General features: G+C 43.8%; 1 protein-coding gene across 5 annotated transcripts in view; it reads left to right on the top strand.

Annotated features, from left to right (window-relative positions):
- UNC5C (unc-5 netrin receptor C) overlaps positions 1 to 20784 on the top strand; it is a 343908-nt gene extending 323124 nt beyond the window's left edge. For all 5 annotated transcript variants that reach the window (XM_027599021.1, XM_027599024.1, XM_027599022.1 and 2 more), the window contains 4 exons: positions 4684 to 4833; positions 6842 to 7006; positions 13112 to 13290; positions 14096 to 20784. In XM_027599021.1, coding sequence (XP_027454822.1) covers positions 4684 to 4833; positions 6842 to 7006; positions 13112 to 13290; positions 14096 to 14261 — 660 coding nt within the window. In that variant the 3' untranslated portion in view covers positions 14262 to 20784. The remainder of the gene's footprint in view (positions 1 to 4683; positions 4834 to 6841; positions 7007 to 13111; positions 13291 to 14095) is intronic.
- Positions 20785 to 21211: the final 427 nt, after the last annotated feature.

Genomic DNA, 21211 nt, shown 5'->3' with positions numbered 1-21211 from the left:
GCAGCCATCCTACAGGATTGCTCAATCTTGGCACCAGACTCACACACACCGGGGCCTGCTCCTGGTGGCTTTACGACTGGGGTCTTGCATGTGTTACTAACTGACTTCTGAGAGAGTCTTTTCAAGGTCAAGTTGCAGGGGTGAAGATAGACGTAACAAAGGAAGTCAGGGAGTGACCCCTTCTCGCAGAAGCAGAGCAAGCTCATCGAAGCAACAGGTAGAGTCACCCGGAACCAAAACAGGGCCCTGAGGGGGGAACCTGCCAAGAGGGAGGACAACATTTGCAAAGGAAGGTGACATTTATATTTCTGAGAACAAAGACTCTAGATGATCCTGATTCCTATGATGGCATTTCTTTCCGAGGTCACTATATTTTTCTGAAGTCTAAGTCTTTTGACCTTAATTGTATTTTGTTCTTATTCTGTCCTAAGGTGCGTGCAATATCCTAACTGTGTGATCCAAAAGCAGCTGTCTGGAAGCTGTCTTAGAGCCGAGTGCACAGTGTTGGGGTCACGTGTTTCCCTGGTGCTCTCCCCTCCGTGAGTGGTAGGAGGCAGGGTCGGGGACTCGTCTGTGTGGCCCGGAGCCTGACCCGGTTCCCGGCAGGGTGTGTGCGTTGTACCGATGTTGAATGAAGGCTCTCGGGAAGATGAAGGAGAGGAAAGCATTTAACTGTAGAGCTATATCTTACCAATTCATACATATGTTATTTTTAAGTTCTCTTCCTTCTGTGTATCATATGTAATATAAAATGGTTCCATGCAGAAGGAATTCAGAAAGTCAAGCCTTTTGAAATATAAGTTACAGCATATATTTTAAGTGGGATCTGTTATAACATATCTGAAATTATGACAGTTAAAAACATAACAATATGGAACACAAGCCTGACGAGGTGTATCAAGTGGGCTTACTTCTTCTCTCTTCTGGTATAAAATTTATATAGTTGACCCTTGAACAATATGGGAGTTATGGGCACCAACCCCCCCAGGCAGTTGAAAATCTGCATATAACTTTTGACTTCCCAAAAACTTAATTACTAATAGCCTACTGTTGACCGGAAGCCTTAATGACGTAAGCCTTATGACATAAATAGCTGATTAACACATATGTTATATGTATTATGCACTGTATTCTTACCATAAAGTAAGCTAGAGAAGAGAAAATGTTATTAAGAAAATCATAAGGAAGAAAAAATACATTTGCAGTCATGTCCGTACTTGTTGGAAAAACTTGGTGTGTAAGAGAACATGTGAAGCTCAAACCTGTATGTGGATTTGCTGTATGTGTCAAGACATCGCTGACTCATGTAGTTTTAGATGATTGTAGTTTCCAAGGAGGTGTTTTACTTATTGCTTACAATGTCTTTAATTCACTTTAATATTTTTAATTTGTGCTTTGGTTATTGTCTTCTCCGTTATTTTGTTATGTTTCCTTAAAGTTGAACATCCTGAGTGTGATATCAGTTGCTACTTCTCAGGAAGAACATTAAAATTAAGTTTGGTAAGGATTCTTCTTACCGAATCATTTATTCCAGGGCTGATTTCTCCCAGAGGTAGCAGTGAAAGGACATCTGCCCAAGCCAGTGGTCTCCAAAATGGCCCTCACACACCCCAGGCCCAGTGAACTTTGGGGGCCAAAAAGATAATAATAGTTCTGTGTTTATTCACCTTAGCTCATACTTTTAACCTTATGTATATTTTATAATGTAATACAGTAATTTACTGGTGTGTTAATATAGGTATATCATTTATAAAGAAGCATAAAATGCATGCTGTTTTTTTGACTGATAGGCATGTGCAATCAGATATGTTTGAAGAGGGATCTCTGCTGTAAGCATGGGTACATCCCAATGGGCAGTTTATCTTTCACCAGGGTTCATATCTAATCAAAGGGGACAAAAAAGTTAGGTTCCTCCCAGCTCTGTGCAGCAGCTTTCTGTCATTCCTGGTTGGTGGAAAAACAGAGAGCTTAAGAATATGGAGATGTGTTCTCTACCTCCATTATCTTTAAAATGACATCTTACTGTGGCACCTGGTTGGCTCCATCAGTTAAGTGTCCAATTCTTGATTTTGGCTCAGGTCATGGTCTTGGGGTTATGAGATCGAGCCCCTCCCCACCCCCACTCTCTTTCTCTAAAATAAATGAATAAATCTTTAAATCTTTTAAATAAAATAATATAAAATAAAATGGCATTTTACTTCGTACTTTCAAAAAAGGCTGAAGCCAATGCCGTCTATCCCCACGAGTGAGAACTCTTATTAATCATGCCTTTTGAGGTCAGTGCCGTAGCAACCAAGGATTGAGGCCTATTCTTGGGCTGACTCCAAACCAGACTTTGCATTCAAATGTGGTATTAGATTTCTTGATTTCAAGGTCATGGCCAATAGGCAGTTTAGGTTTTTTTCAATGGTCCTCCCTGCCAAGAAAACTGATAATGTTCTCCGTATCCTCTGGCAGTCTATGTTGATTGTAGGAATGGGGTGTGGATTATACATTGTTGGGTACAATTTCCTCCCAGAATACAATGCATCTTCTTTTAGACATCCCAGGGAGAAAATTTGGACATAATGAAGATCTATAGTAATCAGATAATTACTATCGATTGCTCTTTAGACGTCTTGATGAGGTAATTAGGGTGTACTGGAAAGAAGCTAGAACTGATTGATTGGCATGACTGTAATCTCAAAGATTTCTAATTATGTTTCTTTTCTTCTAATGGCTTATAAACAAACATCATTTTAGCTTTAGAATTTGTCAGGTGCCAGGTTCACTGGGAACATCAGCTTTCTCTATTATGCTAACTAGACACCAAACATGATCAACATAAGCTACATTATGCCTTGCTGCTGAAGCAGAGGAAACTGCAATTAACCCTCACTATTCTTATTCATCTTCATTTCCACATGGCCAGATTCTTGTCGAGGAATGGAGTGTGAAGTGTTCCACGAAGAACATGTGCAACTCTGGGTTGGGTAGAGCCGTATGGCTTACTGGGGACCCTCAAGAGCCTGCTGAGCTGTAGACACAGAGAGCCAGGGCACAACATATGTGTCCCGGTAGCCGACTGGCTGGCTGGGGGTCGGCTGACTGCTCAGACTCCTGTCACAAGTAATAGCTACTCGTCAGCCAGCGAGGTTGAATCCTCTCAGTGTAAATATTCCAAAGCAGCTGGACCCTGCCCGTCTCTCCGTCAGTGCATTACTGCCTCATCTCTTCCGTGAAACACTAATTAGAGGAATCCATGTCTGAGACCATATTCCATATTATCCTAATATTTCCTACACCTTGTAGGACCTTTCAGCGGCTTGCATTGTTCAGAATAGCGGCCTGACTCAAAGATGATGAATGCTAAGAACCACTAAGAAGCAGCTAGAAATGAGCTATTTACACCTAATCAATGTTGGTAAGCTCTGCACTTACTGGGCTATATGTGCATGAGTTAGAATTCATTCAACAAATGCATAGTGGATGTATTTCTGGGTAAAAGTCAGTCTGCTTCCCATACTCACAAATCTCCGCCATGATCCATCTGCGTTCGGTACTCTGGTAGGTGTCCAATACATGTGTGTGGAATGACCCGAATGGGCGCCCGTGTTATTGAACCCCATGCTTCCAACTGAAATGTCACCAAAAAAGAAGATCGTGTTTTCCTTTTATATTTTTATAAAATCCATTATTTTCCTGAACCCTTAAAAAAAAAGAAAGAAAGGTCACAAATTGCCTACACATGAGTGTCACTAAAACTTTTAAAGCAGGACAGGAGCTAACCAAAGTGCACAGGGATGGTTCTGACAACAAAGGAGACTCAGCATAATTTGTTCATTGATAACTTAGGGTTTTTGCTGTCTGGGTAATTACAGCTGTATTTGGAAATGCTTCGTTAACTCCCATTAGCTTGTCTGAGGAATGAAAGTATATTTAGAATTTGTCTTCATGTGTACATCTTTATAGTATAAGTAAAGTTACATAGCAAATTTTTTGATCAGCCACAGTTCTTGAGAAATGAGGTATTCTTTTCCGGATTTAATCTGAGTATAACTGTTTAGTTCAGTAGTTGGTGCTGACAGACCTTCCTAATCTATATCAGTATATTTTCCTCTAATAGGACATTTTATTTTAGTTTTTGATAATTGGGAATTATGCAATGGAGAATTTTAAGCAAAAATGTTATTATTTCTGTAGGTAAAGGAACTACAATTTTTTTTTAAATGTGCCAAATGCATTCCAAATCTTTACTTGTTGGCTGGTTTTGCCAAGTCTTTCTAGTGATTTGCCCTTTTCCCTAAAAGTTCATTGAAAATCTACTTACGTTAACTGTTTATATTTTTGCTTGTTTTTTCTTTCATTTGGAGTTCTTTCCATTCGGGGTTCTGATTGTTATTTTCCAGGATTTGATTAAATCTCCCACTTGTCCATCGGGAGATGCAGACTGTACTGAATTTGCCTCACAACTTATGATGCAGATTGCTGAAAGGGAGTTGATGGTCAGGGGAACTGAGTCACACACAAACCGGCAGGGGCTTACGTTGGCGGGCCTCCAGGCTGCAGAAGTGGGAGTCTGCACGAGTTAGTTGTGATGTGGGGGAGGCGCCGTGAGGAAACCTGCTCATTTGATGAGAGAGCCAGCCAGGGGAAGTAATACGTTTCAGTGATTCGCTTTTGACTTCGGGCATGTCATTGTAGGAAGTAATGCAGCTTGAGAGACAGATGGGAGGACAGCTCCTAGAAGAACCTAAGGCTCTTCATTTTAAAGGCAGCACCCACAACCTGCGCCTGTCGATTCACGATATCACCCATTCCCTCTGGAAAAGTAAATTGCTGGCGAAATATCAGGTAAGGTTCCGGAGCTGAACCAAAGGATTGGAGGGGGACAGCTCCAAGAAAGAAGTCTAAAATTATTTAGACATAAGATATTCCTTTCCTTGAAATTAATTCTGTAACTGTACTTGTTTCTCTAAAATGGTATAGAGTTATTTAGGATTTCTGAAAAATACTCCAGAATATTTGAATTTTTTTCTTAATTCTCCTTCAAATAATTGTACTGTCATTATTTTATTTTTAGAAAAAGGACTTCCAAGTCCATCATTTCAATTCGTTTTCAGAATGAATGCTAACACTGAATTGATAAAAACAACCTCAAAAATGCCTTCGTGAGGGAAAACGGAAGAACAGTGTTACCCCCCGTACCACAAATTAGACCCCAGCCTTGCTAGGAAAATACCTTTACCTCGAAAACCTGGAACGAACACCAATTTGGAAATTGAAATAGCACCTACAAATAAAGTCTGATCAGGATTTTATTAGATAACAGCATAAAAATACTGGTCCAAAGTCTCACTACATGGACACATGGGAAAAGCAGAGGCCTCTCCAAGGGGTTGTCACCCCGCCCCCAATGTCTCTGAGCCTGAGCTCCCAGGAGGCTGTGCGACAGGATCTCTAGCCTCATACCCAGTCTCAGGAGATGCGGACACACTTCGATAAGCTGCAAGTCCATGTCTATACGCATGAGAATCCAATCCCACACCCCAGTACTGCAGCTCCACAGGCTGTGACTTCCTGATAGAAGTCAGTGAACATACTAAGAGTGAAGGGAAGATTTCCAGCTCATTCTTAGTCTCGTAGGTCTAATACTTACACATGAGTTGTGGGAAACAAACTTCCTAGCTTGCTAACACTCGGGAGCTTTCATAGGGGGTGCCTACCAGACTATTCTGTTTAACTCAGCACTCGGTAGAGGGATCTGGCTTTTGACTTTCTCCTGAAATCTCTCCCTTTGCTTTCTTCTCTCCCCTCTTTAGCAACTGCCATAAAACCCCATAAATCTTTCCCTTTTATGAACAGTATCCTTTGTGCAATCAGAATGGCAAATACTATTTTAATAATAATGATAATCTGACAGTAGTTCAAGCCAAGCCTGGCTGAATTCCTACCATCTGCCAGACACCCGTGCACTTTGATTTATCTCATTTAACCCCAGCAGGTCTATGATTAGGTACTCTTTTGCTTACTTTTTCACAGATAAGGAAACTGAGGCATGGGAAGGTTAACTTACCCCCACAACACCAAGTCAGCAAGGGGAGGGTGTTCTCATTTATACTGAATTGGGCTCCAGTGCCTCTGTTCTTAACCAACATATTCTCCCACTTCTTTTTTTTTTTTTAGTGTATCAACCTTTTCTTTCCTTTATGGAAATAAGATTCTAGGATGGGCTCTTTAAGGTGGTCCAGACTTTTAGAAAATGTATGTCTGTTAGAGGCTTGGTGCTTTTTAGGCCAAGGATTTTCTGCGGCAGCTCATCGGGGCCCCCAGTGTCCCGCTTGCAGTGAGTTTTGGTTTTCCCCGTCCTGTGTAGAGGGAGCACATAGGCATGAAAGGGAACTGGGTCAGTGCTTTATTCTTTAGACTTTCTTTGCTTTTCTCCAGAACACCACGGCAGGGATTCCTTTTAATGAGCAATGACTGGAGTGTGTAGGTTTTATTTTGGGAATTCGCTAAACTTTTGAAAACCCACTTCCGATGGCCTCTTTTATAAATGACGGGGAAGTGGCAGACTGGTTAGGTATATAGATTCCGGAGGCTGAGTCCCTGGGTTCATATCTCAGCTCTGCTACTTACTAGCTGTGGGATTGGAGAGGGGTGGGGGAGATGGTATTTAACATCTCTGGGCCTCTGTTTTTTCATCCGAAAAGTGGGTTGGGATGTCCTTATGCACGGGTGTCTCTCTCGAGGATTAAATAAGGTAACATGTACTCCTGAGAAAAGTATTTGGCAGGCAGTGTCTGAGAGTTGCTTTTGGTGTTAGTCCCTCATCGGCGGTTAACATGGTTATATCCTTTAGGAGATTCCATTTTATCATATCTGGAGTGGGTCTCAAAGAAACCTCCACTGCACATTCACCCTGGAAAGATTTAGCCTGAACACAGTGGAGCTGGTTTGCAAACTCTGCGTGCGACAGGTGGAAGGAGAAGGGCAGATCTTCCAGCTCAACTGCACCGTGTCAGAGGTAAGAAGCTCTTGCCTGCCCCAGAAATCAGGGGAGACAATGACCTTGCGAAGGAGAGGGGCGTGTGGAGGATAAAGGTGTCTCAACATAGGCCATGGGGGAAGTCCTGAAACGCTTGGTATAGGTCCTATTTATTAATAGAGTGATATTTTTAATGAACACAGGGAGCAAGATATAGAAAAGAATATAATAGGAAATCCTTTTTGAAAAATAAGCCTTTTCTATTTTAGGTCATGAATTTAAGGATCAGGTTCTAACTTTTTACGACCGATCCGAATTTCAAGTGCAAGGTAGAATTTAAGTGGTGTGTACATGGAGTCACTTTTCTCGAAGCATCCCTTGGTGCCCCGTGTTCTCCCCATCCTCCTTTTGTGCAGCAGAAACCTCCACACTGGAGGAACAAAGGAAAAAGAGAGTAAGCCAAATGGTCAGAAGGCAGCATTTCCCGGGGCCTCTCAGCCAGGCTCGAGCCCCTGGCTGAACCACAAAGTGCAGGACTGTCATATATTTTAAAGCTACAGTGGGACGGTCGATGATTTAAAAGACTCTCTCCCTCGCTGTCTCATGCACAGTGACGAATGAAATGTCACTGTCTGCGGTGTGTTTCGTGCTCCATTGTTGTATTTAAAGACTGTCTTCCTTGGCAAACCAAGGAGGGGGAAAGCATGTCGGGCTCCAGGACGCTCCATCCTTCTTTCCCACAGCCTGCCGAGAGCCACGGCCACCATTTCCTGCTGTAGTTCCATGAGACTTTTGACTCATAAACAACTTTAGTCACAGACCCTGGTGACATTCATAAGGAATGATCTCGGTGTCAGAGCGCCATGGCAACCGTCCGGCCCTCCAAGGCGCAGGCCCTATCTCCCAGGCACACAGCACCACCCCTGCTGGCTCAGGAGGGTGTTTTCACTTTCCAGGCCCAGCAGGTCTGCAAAGTTCAATAACCACCCAGCTCCCGTGACAACAAAGGCTGCGGAATTTTGCAGGGGGGGCGAGGATGTCTGCTCCTTTGATGCTTGCTTTCAGTTCAGTGTGAACGTTTGCTGTGTGATGAAAAGCTGGATGAGGCGCAGCGGCCGCACGTGAAAGGGAGCTGTTCAGTGGCCCCCACCACCTGCACCCAGCCTCCCCCGCCCCCCATCAGGGCCATTGCTGGGCAAGGACAGTTTTGCAAAGTGTGATCACCATTTAAGGACTTTCACCCTTGTGCCAAGGTAAAGGAAAGATGATTTCTTTTGCAACTTGGTGGCAGTCAGAGAGGCCAGCCGTCAGTCCTGCTGGAGGCCTTTGGCCGCGAGTGACAAACAAGCACATTTCTCTGAAGGAGGGGCAGAAATGACTGGAGTCATATGACTTTGGGGATTATGGGGCACTCTGCTGCCTTTACTTCTGGGTCACCGAGTCCCACCGCTATGGTTAGCATTTGAATGCGGGTGCATGTGGCCCACAGAGGGGGGACGTGTGGAGCTGGGTACTGATGCTGAGGAACAAGGCTCAGCTCTGAACAATTGATTCTGGAGAGCCCTGAGCCCCGGATCCTCATCAAAAGCTCCGAGTAGGGGTACACTGTGACTGACAAACCGTAACCAAACAGAGAAAAGACGCCATTTGTGGTGTCTTTCTCCTGCACGGGCCTCCTTCCTAGGGTCACAAGGCTAGCTGGCAGGTGGCCTGGGGTTGCAGTTCCAAAGTGCTCTCTTCCAAGAACAAGCTGACTTGCCAGGAATGTGCTGCCCCCTCCCCCCAGCCACCCACCACTCAAGGCACTCACCAGCAGTCATTTATAAAGCCATGGCCCTTGGCCTCTCTAGTCAGGAAGGACCTGTTGCCCCCCAGGGAGACCAGGCTGTGCTTGACATAGACCGTGGGGATGTCAAGAGTCGGCCAATTGTTCTTTACTGGGTGCTTTGGCCAGAGATTCCTTAACAAGAGACAAAGCCTTTAGTCTCACAGAGATGGAGTTTAAGAATGAAAATGTCTGAAAGAATAAAAGCAGGGGCATGAATGCACGCCCAAATGTAAATAATGAAAAATTTTATTTTATTTTTTTAAGAGGGCTATGGGGGTAGTAATAACAGTGAAGCTACCCATCAACAACAAGAGAAAAAACAGTGTAGAGAAGAGAGGGAAATTTAAAGTCTCGTCAGGCCTTCTACTTAGTGGTAGCCATACACAGAGACCTATGGTAGGAAATTCCCAAATGGACAGGTCCACGGGGATATGGGCAGTCACTTCACCCCTCTCGCCTCAGGTTCGTCATGTGTAAATTGGTATGATAATAAAGGATGAACTTTTGTGAGAAACAAATGAGTGAATGTTAGTGAGTGCACTGAACAGAACTTGGCTCATGGCCCATGTTCAGACAGTGTTCATCATTATTGGTCCCGTTGATGCTGTTAGGATTACTGAGTTCTTGAGTAAACTGCCTCTACAGTCTGTGGCATCTGTCATCAAAGTGAACTTTAGATTCCCTTTCTATCAAAATAGTAAAATAAAACCTCAGTCAGCCACTATCAAAATAAAGGAATGAAAAATAAATCTCAATAAGTAAATGAATAAATATTAGTTCCCAGAGTAAAGAAGATGGCTGTCTTCCCAAGTTGGTTGATCACACCTTGCTTTAGTTCATAGCTTTGAACCCTGGAAAAGGTGGAACTTCGGGAGGCAGTATTAGTCATTTGTTTGACTGATTCCCAGATAAAAGTAACAATTATAGTTTCCCACATTTGCGAGACCTTACAACCACTTTCTGTACACTTTTTGTACATGAAGAATAATACTTAAAATGCGCAAAGTAACATCAGCCTGTTGAACTTATCCCATCTACTTACTCTTCAGTTTTCTATAGCCTGTTTAAACAACTATTAGGAAAATCTAGTTTTTTGAGGTGACTTCAGGAAGGAGAGTCAGAACACGGGAGTGGAAAGTTGTTACTCCCACACAGTGCTGAAAATGTGCGCACTCACCCACAGCAGCTGTTGGGCTAATGTTGAAAAATCATATGTTTAACTGAGAGAATCGTGGCATCAGAGACAGACGGTACCGATATCACAAACGATTATTGTAATAAGCATTCTGTAAGAATAAACTCTACTCTTACCTGGAAGGAAAGGAAGAACTAATAGCAACTGAAATTTTTAGATGAAATGTAAATGTATATTTTTCTTTTACCTCCAAGCCCGTTGTCATCCATCTGATAAGAGAGACAAGGAATTATGCCCTAATGGGCTTACTGCATCCACAAAGAAATAGGCACAGTAGTCAGGGCTGGTGACTCGGGCCTCAAAGGCCCACATGAAGTGGTGAGGGTTTTTACTCACCAGGAAAAGGATGGCAACATGAATATGTGGCAGACCCTCCTGAGAGGCAGGCCTGCGTTTACCTGGCCTTTACTTCAGGATTTAATGGTGAGAAGAGTCATATTATTAGTCACGTTTACTTGGAGGGAAGCTCAACATGAGTCAGTGGGGTGGGCTTCTATCAGGAGGCAGCTTTATACTCCTTCTGTACTAGGAAACCTATTTTCTCTCATTTCAACAAGTATGACTTGAGGAACTTCTGTGTGCAGAGCACTGTGCTGAGTATCGTAGGGTTCTGAGGATGACAAAAATACTTTCATCTCCGAGAAATTTGAGCAATCAAAAGAAGTAAACACAAAAATATGGCCAACATGCCTAGGGCAGGCAGAATGTGTGGACCGGGAAAAGTGCTGCCGGAGGTCCCCGGTTGGTGGTTTTGGGTGGGTTTGCTCAGGGGAGTCCCAGGGACATGTCTTTGGTCCAGACTTTGAGAGGTTTGCCTTACAGGGATTCAGGGAAAGAAGAACTATGAGAGGTAGAGTCTTAAAAAAAAAAAAAAACGCTAGGGACAGTGAGCGGTCCAGTCTGAGATGAGTTTGAGTCATGTCCAGGCAAGAGGAGAAAGGGATGGGTTGGATTGTCAAGGGAGGGGAGCACAGGGGGATGGGGCCCCTACTCCATGTGAGGCCCGCCTCTGCACTAAGCATCAGCTCTGGGGCCTCATACCAGCCGATAAAGCAGGTGGTGCTAATATCCCGCACTGTGTAATTAAAAGTGGGGACTCCGTGTGGTAGAAGGAGCATTTAAGGCTTCTATATATTAATAAGAGAGAGAAAAGGAGAAACATCAGTCTGACACTTTGGGAAGATGAGTCTGACAGACTGGGATAGACCACAGGCAAGCAGTAAGGAGATGCTCTTTAGTATCTCTTAGAGACTCGTTTGCTCTTGCAGCAGCAAGAAGAATCTCTGGGGACAGAAGTCAGAGCTCCACAAAGCAGACGCTCCCGGAGCAGACCTAATCTTCACGGCCAGCAAGGGACGGTCACATCTGGGGACATGGGGGCTTTCCTTCTAGGCCCTGTCGTTACTGTCCCCATAGGAAGGATAGCCTGAGTGATGGCACCAAGCTGGGGAAATACCATGTAATTTCTCTTCACTTCCACCTCCCCAACCCTTTGCACACACACATTTTTTTTTTTTTTTTTTTTTTTTTTTTTTTTGCCTAATACAAGCGATGAAGTGCTTTGGTTCAGAAATCCCCAACGCAAATCCGTTGATAAACACCACCACCTGCCCCCGCGTCACTCTTCTGGGCCCTCTTGTTGAGCCCTGTGCCCGGGAGGTCAGAAGCCCTCTCCCCTCGGGGTCCCTTGGAAGGAGCTCTGCCAGGTGCGGGGAATGAGCTGCAGGCCGCGTCCCCATCCGGGGACTCCAACCCCCATTTAGTGCTGATGTGTTTCATTCGTACCAGTCTTTGAACTGGCATGTGCTGGAGTTAACACGGAGGAGCCCATGGAGTCCTCAGAGGCTCACTTTGCCGGCGGGGGCTGGGAGGTGGGGTTAAGGCCAAATACTGTGACGGCAACAACAACGCCCCCGTGTGTTATAGGAAAGAATTTGTTTTGCTCTAATGCGCGCTCCAAGCCCCTGGGTGAGACCCCGTGCGGCGGGATCACACAAGCCTAGCAGTGAGCCTTGCCAGTCAGCCCCAGAATACAGAGCATGCCGTCGGTCTACACCGGGAAACACCGCTGATCCCCACGGGGCAGCCAGGTTTGGGGGGCTATGGGCAGGGGTGGCACTGCCCCCCTGAGCTGAGCACTCTGCACGGGACCAGAGACTTCATGATGACTCAAACTACACGTGGCTAATTTATCCCGCAGCAACTAATCATGTACACCAAGAAGTTACCTGCTTTAGAGAGAGAGAGAGAGAGAGATGACATTTAAAGTAGATTAAGTAGATTTTCTTTTATTGCTTTAATAGTTCTCAGGCAACATTTGCTTTTGCTTTTCCAACCAGCAGAAGTGATCAGAAAATGATTAGAGTTTCTCCTGCAGATGAAATTCAGATTTCACATTTGTGCTGTTTTATGAGCTGAAACTATTTTAAGAGCCAATTTATGGTTTTCTCTCCTAAAATTAGATTTAACAAAAATAAGGGTGTACAGCAATTGGAGGATGCCATTAGCGCTTGCCCTAAGGCAATCCACTGTGTTCGCCATTTTCTTTAAAAAATTAGTCTTAATTTGATATCATTTGGAGGTGGGCTGTGTTCCATTTCATTCGACAAACGCGGAACCGACTCTTCTTCTGCGGAGGTTAGAGAGAGAGAATTGACTTGGGCATTTGCCCAGGGCATTCCCCTCAGGGTCACACAGTCTCTAGAAGCTCTGCCTTCTAATCTCAGATCTGTTCATTCTCAAAGAACTGCCCTTTTGAACATTTCTCCTCTCTTGAAATCTAACCCTTTAGGAGTATGGATAGTCCTCTCTCCTCCTTCATCCTGAAAAGGATGAGAGAAAAGCCGTTACTGTATCACACCAGAGGTCCCACCTCGCCCAGCCCAGTCCATAGTGGAAACCTATACATCCAAGGCTGTGCAAAGTCAGCCCAGCACATCCCTCTTCTTCTCAGCCAGGTCACAGCTTTCGGCCGGGAAGAAGCCATTCTTACCAAGAAGAAGAATAGCCCTCATTCTCTTCTTACTGTTCAAAGCAAGGCATTATGTCGATTGGTTCAACAGAGCTTGCTTTTGTCTTCTTTGGAAATAATGCTGTGTTGTTCCTGTGCCTGAACTTACAGGAACCCACTGGCATCGATCTGCCTCTGCTGGACCCGGCGAACACCATCACCACCATGACGGGCCCCAGTGCTTTCAGCATCCCTCCCCCTATCCGGCAGAAGCTCTGTAGCAGCCTGGACGCCCCACAGACCAGAGGGCATGACTGGAGGATGCTGGCCCATAAGCTGAACCTGGACAGGTGGGTGTGGCCAGGCTTCAGGACTGGTTTCTGTTAGACTTAGAGCTCTGCGGCTGGTAACTGTTAGACTTAGGGCAGCGTTTGGTTTTTCTGGGTTGTTTTTGTTTTTGTTTTGTTTGGTTTTCCTATCCATCCATTTACTTTTCATTCTGCAAACCTGTGTGAAGCTTCTTTTTTGTATCTTGCACCATGGTCTTGCAAAGGCATCGTTAAGAGATATTCGGGGGGCTTCTCTGACAAGCTAAGTATCGAGTTTTGTGATCCACTTTGCAAAGCTGATGGGCTAAATCCCCGTAAATAATATGTCCCTTCACTTAAAGTAATTGTCTTTCCTCATCTCCTGTTGAGCAGGACCTACCCCTGGATGCTTAATTAACATGCTAATCACTGCCTTGACATTGAGTTATAAAGAGACCTCAAGAGCCTCCTCTTTGTGGAATGCTGCCATCACTATCAAGCACAAAACATGGCATGACCTGTCAAAGATGATCAGAGCATGGGCTGGAAAGAAAACATAAGTGTCTTGATTTCCTGTTTAGGATATGACCCATAGACATCTCGTCTCTTAAATTATCTTACTCAGAGTTGAGGTTAACAAAGTTAAACATCGCGTCTCCTGTCTGGGGCTGATCTAATTAAGTGTGTGCTAGTTATTTAGGATGGCTCACTGTAAACCGCAGCTTCTCCAGTGGGACCCGGAGACTTAAAAGATAAATGGAGAGACAGAAGGGGTGAGTACCAACTGCAGAGAAAACTAGATCTGTATATCTCACCATTCAGCACACTTTCCCATTCCCAATTGCAGGTACTTGAATTACTTTGCCACCAAATCCAGTCCGACTGGCGTAATCCTGGATCTCTGGGAAGCACAGAACTTCCCAGACGGCAACTTGAGCATGCTGGCGGCTGTCCTGGAAGAAATGGGAAGGCATGAAACCGTAGTGTCTTTAGCAGCAGAAGGGCAGTATTGACCCATGGCGGGACTGGAAATGAAGGACGGGAAGGCACTGGGGGTCTGTGGCCATCCAGGGCATCGCCGTGGAGAAGGAAATCCAGAGTAGACCATGACTGATGAGTTTCACAGGCAAGACTACAAGCGGGAGAGAGAAGGCAAGCAGACGCAGCTGCTGACAGACATGCCCACTGCACGTGGATATCATCACAGGACTTAAGGACAATTGTGTAAATTTGTACCTTGAATTTAGAGACCGACCTAATTTTCCTCTTAGTTGGGCTGTATGCTGTGTGGTACAGGATCTTACAGTTTCCTAGGAAACGCTTTTTATTGCTATCCAGGTATATGGATAAACTTTCTTAACAAACCCAATTTCTACAAACGTTGTTTACATCAGATTGGACAGGGATGCAGACACTGTCCATGGCTCGTTCTATTTTTGTTTAAATCATTTGAAGTTAAAGCTGTGGACGGTTTGTTGTGTCTATTTCAGATTAGTAATTTACAGAGAAATCACAGACTTTTGCTACAAACTGTGTGCATCAAGTGTCTCAGATAATCCTCCCCATCAGTGTTCTATTTCTAGAACTTGTAGAACCAGTGTTACTGTTTGTATCAGGGAAGTGGAGAATCTAAGTATAAAAGAGAAATAACTAAGACTCCTTATTCCTTGAGGGTACCCGTCTGGTCACCCTCTGGGAATAAAGCTGTAGCATTGCAGGGAAGACCGTGATTCATGTTCAGCCACACAAACAAGCGTTTCTTCACCACGTGTGTGTTTGTAAGATGCAGTTTGAAGTGTTTTGGGTTTTTTTTTATAAAAAAAGTTATCATTATTATTATCACTATTACTATTATTGATGATATTTACAAGTATTCTAGTAAAAGGGTTTTCTTTTAACTTCTGTTTTTGTTAGCAGTACTGTTAGTATTTAGGTATTGACTAGACCTGCCTCACCTTCTGACGGGATTAGGTGGGCGTGGTCACCAGTTTAATTAAACAGGCTTTGCTTCCTTGACCTTTTATCTTTCTTGCATCCTTCTACCCCAGAAACGTAGTCAATGCTTACTGGCTTTGTCAGTCTCTTTTTTCAGCTGGCTCAGGCAAGGTCTTTCTCCTCCAAGTCTTATTGTGAGAAGCGTTCTCAACTGAAGTTCACTGAACATTGTGGTTCTGTGACCGCAACCCTGACACCCCCCCCCTCACCCCGGGTACTCTGTCTACTGGAGAGGCTGTGTGCCTGGAGGAAGAGCCTCTGAGATGGCAACTGGAAACCCGGTTCTCATTCTGGGTGTATCATTGTCTAGCTGTGTTCCCCTGGGAGAGTCATTTAACTTCACTGGACCTCAGTTCCCTCACATGTCAAATGAAGGGGTAGAAGTAGTAGGTCTACTCAAGGTTCTAAAATGCTGGACTCCTACTATGATGTCTCCAGTCTCCTTCATCAGTCCGAGGACCACCGTGGACTCTGAGCTGGATCCTTTAAAGAGTCAGCTAGTCTCTTGCCCAGGCTACTGTATGCCTTCCAAATAGTTCCAGCTTGGAAGAGGAAGATTCTAACCTGTAGCCTATTTGTCACGCTTTTAAGCCTTGTCTCTGGGCTGCTTGCCAAGAGACAGCATCCCTTTATTATCATTTTCTTTCCTCTCTTGGGGCCACTTGCCTTCCTGACTGATTGCAAATTATGTTCTATTATTGTCTTAATCAGACTTTTTTAAATTAAAAAAAATTAACTGAGAAGTAGTCCAAAGACGACTTTGTGTAGACTATGGTATTCCCTTAGAACTGTCACAGGCTCTTTGTTTTAACCCAGGGACTCAATTCATTCAGCAGGTGGGAGATCAAAGGTCAGCAGCCAGTAGCCAAACAACAATTGAACAAGCACCCACGTGGATGCATCAGAGCCTTTGAAACATGGCCGTGGTTGACTTTTGCGCTGGAGGTGTACGGGTTGCTGACTGGAGTTGAATGAGAAATCATTCTATATATTTCCCTCCTTCTTTACACATGTAGTTCCTCTTCTATTTTGGTGACTTCTTGATATTCCCAGGACTCCTCCATCCTCCTCACTGAGGAACTACTGATTCTCTGGTATAGAGCCTCTTCTCTCACTCCTTTTGTTTCTTATCTTCTGTTTTAGGCATATATTCTAGAACCTGTCTCTCTCAGGTCACCCCCTGCACCATACATAAATCTATGTTATGCTAATGTGAAAGGAAGAGTTTGTAGTAATAAACAAGTTCAGTGGATAAGGTTTGTACCAATGCATATTTGACCAAAAGATAATAACACTGTATTCTACATAAAAAGATTTTTAAATAGATATTTTTTTAAAAGGAAGAGGAGGAAAGAGAGCTATTGTCCATTACTTCCATTTGAAATAACTTCTCAAGATTTCTCGTCCTTCCTGGTTTGGGAGCTGGCATCTATGGAAATCAAAAATTAGACATCTGAAGGATGCTCAAAGGAACTTCCATGCCTCGTGAAAAGGGAAGAGTGGTTGATTCCATCTAAGTGAGGTACTCATCTGTCATAGAACCTGTTATGTTCCCCATCGAGTGAATGGCAACTCCCTTACGTACAACACACCACTTATGTCAAATAATTTTCACTACGAATTCTGATTTCCTTCTCCTTTGGAGTAAAATAATAGCTGTTAGATTGCTCTCAAACTTAGAAGGTCCAGACTCAACAGCTCATTTCATAGAGAGCCACTTCATCATTCTATGTGACATGTTCCGCCTCTGATTCCTAGGGCTTCTACATAGCTTATGGGGAAGGACACGCTTACTTCCTTTGGATGGGGGCATGGGGGGGGGGGCGGGGAACCCACCTATCATTTGTGCATGGTGCCATCTAGTGGTGCACAACACAATCTACCCTGAGTTTAACAAAAATTCACTAAAAGTTGTTTGGCAAAGGGAATTAAGAGCTAAAGTCAACAGAACCTTTATGACAGATAGCTGTGGGTAAATTTTCACTTCAAATATATAGTTTTCTTATTGTAACACTCTTTTACTTAAATTACCCACACCAAAATTACATCGAGGTTAGTATGTCATCAACTCCTTCTCCCACAATAGGTCTCAAGTTGGTTTTTGGTAATAGAAATGATAGAAATACATAAATATCTGTATAAAACGGTTTCTGAAGAGTTGTCATTTTGGACATTGACATTTTTGATTGGGCCTTTTATGTTTTAAATCTCCTTACTTTTAGTTCTCTAATACTTATTTTTGGAAATGTAAGCAGCATCCACTTCAAAATGTTTTATATATGCAAATGAGAGAACTGTGTCTAGGGAAGCAACAATTGTGATTACTAATGCAGGACTAGAAATAAGCTTCCTTTCTTCTGAGTTTGGCCGTCTAAAGGCCGAGGTTTCATTGTATTTTCGTCTTCTTCTCACCACATTCACTCAGCTTTCCTTAGAGTGATCTGGAAGGAATAGAAATTGGATTCAGAATTGCTAACTGGACACATGGTAATGACAGACGTGTAACAGCTAACAGCCTTTTCACAAACTGTGTGGACACCAACGTGGACACTCACGTCCCCTAGAAGGAAAAATCCCCATCCTCACATGAGTAATACAAGCTCTTCCAGGAAGGCAGGGCAAGATTTTGGGTGAGGTAGCAAATGAAACTGGATAAACCATTCTCCATTTTCATACGTACAATTATTTCAGGTATTTTACTCTCTCAACTCTCAACCAGTAGAGCCATTCTTTAGGAAGAAGTCATGGAGTCTGAGTTTAGGACACTCTGGAAATTAGACATTCTGTAATTTTTTTAAAAAGATAGTTCTCCTACAAGTTAGGTATCTTCAAAGTAAGCATTGAGACGGTGGAATCAAGGCTTTCTGCTTCTGGAGAGGAGCAAATGAGGCTCTCATCTTATGTCTCCCCATGTCTATCACTGTCAGGACCACAGTGGCTATGCCTTTGGTCTGCTTCTGTCGTCAGCGTGTGAGGAAGGGGGCCCGGAAGGTGATCACTAACTTCCCCGAATTCACAAGCCTTTGCCAGTATAAGGTCTGCCCCCATGGGGCCAAGCAAATAAAAACTATATGAAGACCCGCAAGAGAGTGTAAAGAAAGTAGAAGAAGTTTACATGTTGAATTTTCAGTCTTCAAGTTGAATGTGAGCTTTAGCTTTTGCTGAGCAGTTGCTCTGGACAAGTTATCTGTTTCACATGGAGACCTCAGTACCAATCCAAGGCCAATGAGGGAAAGATGACCATGGAAACAGCTGAAATGAAACTGGGTTTTATCCATCTTCTTTGAGAATAGAGGAGCTTTTGTGAATCAGAATGTTGTTGCTTAAAGCCAATTATTTGTAAAGATGATAGTGGTCAATGAGCATTAGATTTTATAGATCCGATAAGGAAAAATATTTTTATTATTGATTATCTCAAGGTAATAAAACATTTTTTTACCTTCCGAGTGCCTCATAGGACCAACTATTACACTTTGGGTTTTTTTGTTTTTGTGGGGTTTTTTTTAACCTTACCGAGCTAATGTTGACTAAAGTCCTTAGAACTTCGTCTCTGTGCAATGAAGTGCTGTTTCTCTACGTTAAGAAATCTATTTGTATAATCTCTGGCTGTAATAATCACTTTGAGAGATTTCCCTTGTATCCGTAATGATTTTTTTTTTTTAATGGAATAAGGCATAAGGGAAATAAATGCATTGCAACCAATGTTAAGTTAAAGCTGTGTCCATACAGGTCAAGTTAGCCAAATGGAGTCCTAAGTTTCCAAAATTCATGCCTGAAACCTGCTATTTTTGAAAAGCAGGGAGATGGCATTGTAGGTCACTGGGTAGGTTTTCCCTACAAACTAGGTCTGACAATATACTCCCTGATCCGTCAGACTTATTGGCCCTGGGGTTGCCCCCACTGTCAGGAATCCTACTTTAAAACAACAACAACAACAACAACAACAACAAAAAACGGTCTTCAAAAGAGTTCATGGCTCCCAGCTTTTCCGGTAGGCTTGTCCCCTCTCTGTATTGATTTGTGGTGGGATAGTAATGGTCTCAACTCAACCAAATGTAATATATGCCCCTAGACCTGTCTTAGAAAGGTTGAGGGAGGCATCACCGGGACAAACCAATAGGAACTCTACACACATACTTGTACACAAAACCACACAACTCTAAGATGCCGTTTTCCCAGCTGGCTATATACTTAAGACTCTTGGTATTGAAGAGCTCTTCTGGAATCCCAAGTTGGGAATCTCTGCAGAACATCACAAGAGTTAGGGCCCACCCGTTGTTGAGAAGAAAACAAGGAAGCTGCCCCAAGATACAGGCAGCTTGCCCACCAGCCAAAGTGTTTGCTGCCTACCAGCCTCTTCACTTGCCATTTCAGATTTGTGCCTCAGCAAAATGGTAAATTGCTGACGGCCATCAGACTTCAGGGTCCCTTATAAATATTCTCAAGTTCTATGTGTCATCCTTCAATTCCAAAGATCTGTTGGAATTGGCACCATCAGAGCTGCTGCTGGACCTGATGGCACTGACCCAGGGGGGAATAACCGTCACTTTTGGAGTTCAGAATGTGAATTGTAGGCAGGTGTTGCTGAGCGGTAGCCTAGGAGTAGATGAGCCCTTGACCTCTGAACCTTGGCACTATGGTGAGGCAACATCCAGGAATCACAACCTAAGCTGTCTTCTACATGTTAAAACAAACCTGTCTTAGAACAGCTTGGAAGAGCAAGAAATCGACAGCCAGTGGAAAATGCCTTTCTTTGCCTTTCTATATTCTTAGAGTCTCATGTGACGCCTGTAATCGTAGGGGTGGGAGTTCAAGTGCATACCCCTCCTGGCCTTGGGGAATAGAGAGGACAGCAATCAGAACAAGTTCAGTGAGTGATTTGGGTTCTCCTCTTCACTCTTCCCTAGACCTGCTATTGGTAGAGAAGCCCTCGCCCTTCAGACAAGAATGCATTTAGCCCAATTGCAGGGAGTGTCATCACTGTGTGTGTGTTGGAGGTCAGTGTTGGATGTGTTCACTGAGTTGAATGTTGAGCTATAGCAAGTTGGTGACCTTCCTCTTTGCTCTTTCTAAAGAAGACAAGCAGTGTTTGTCAGAGAAAAACCCCCGGCAGTCTGTGGCGAAGAGCCTGTGTCATCCACCTGCTGTTCCCTTTGGAACAAGTTCAACTGCAGAAATGTCAGATTGAGATTTTGTGCTTTGTCATTTTTCTTTTGGAAACACGACAACACAACTTTGGCTTTTTAGATACAGAACACTTCTTTTGTTGTGGAGTTCCCTCTTGCTGTATCTTCTATGCAATTCCTTTTCTAGAAAATCCCTGGTGGAGGAGTGCTCTCTGGGCATCCCATCCGCCATGCCGCTGTGTGGTGGAGGTGAGGGATGCCCGCTCTGGGTGTGGCTCTTCTCTCTCCCTGCTGCCTCTCCCCCCTTTTTCCTGCAGTCCCTTGGTTTGTAAATTGCCTGCATTTCTTCTGTCAGCCAACATGTACAAAATGTAAGAAAGAATTTTTAAACAGGTAATAAATTATATTTATAAGCAACAGAGAGTGCTACCTCCTTTGTTTCTTCTTACCTTTTTTTTTTAAGTAGGCTCCATGCCCAGTGTGGAGCTCAATGCGGGGCTTGAACTCACAACCTTGAGATCAAGACCTGAGACCAAGAGTCGGGCACTGGGGCGCCTGGGTGCCTCAGTTGGGTAAGCGTCTGCCTTCGGCTCAGGTCATGATCCCGGGATCCTGGGATCGAGTCCCGCATCAGGCTTCTTGCTCAGCAGGGAGCCTCTTTCTCCCTTTCCCTCTGCCTCTCCCCCTGCTTGGGGGTGCACATGCTCTCTCTCTTTTTGTCAAATAAACAAAATCTTTTTTTTTTTTTAAGGAAGTTGAGGATTTTTTTTTAAAGATTTTATTTATTTATTTATTTGAGAGAGAGAGAATGAGAGAGAGAGAGAGAGCACATGAGAGGGGGA

The sequence above is a fragment of the Zalophus californianus genome, chromosome 2 (assembly GCF_009762305.2).
Source record: "Zalophus californianus isolate mZalCal1 chromosome 2, mZalCal1.pri.v2, whole genome shotgun sequence".
NCBI lineage: Eukaryota > Metazoa > Chordata > Mammalia > Carnivora > Otariidae > Zalophus > Zalophus californianus.
Note: the sequence above shows the minus strand (reverse complement) of the source record. Positions and strands in the feature narration are given on the sequence as shown.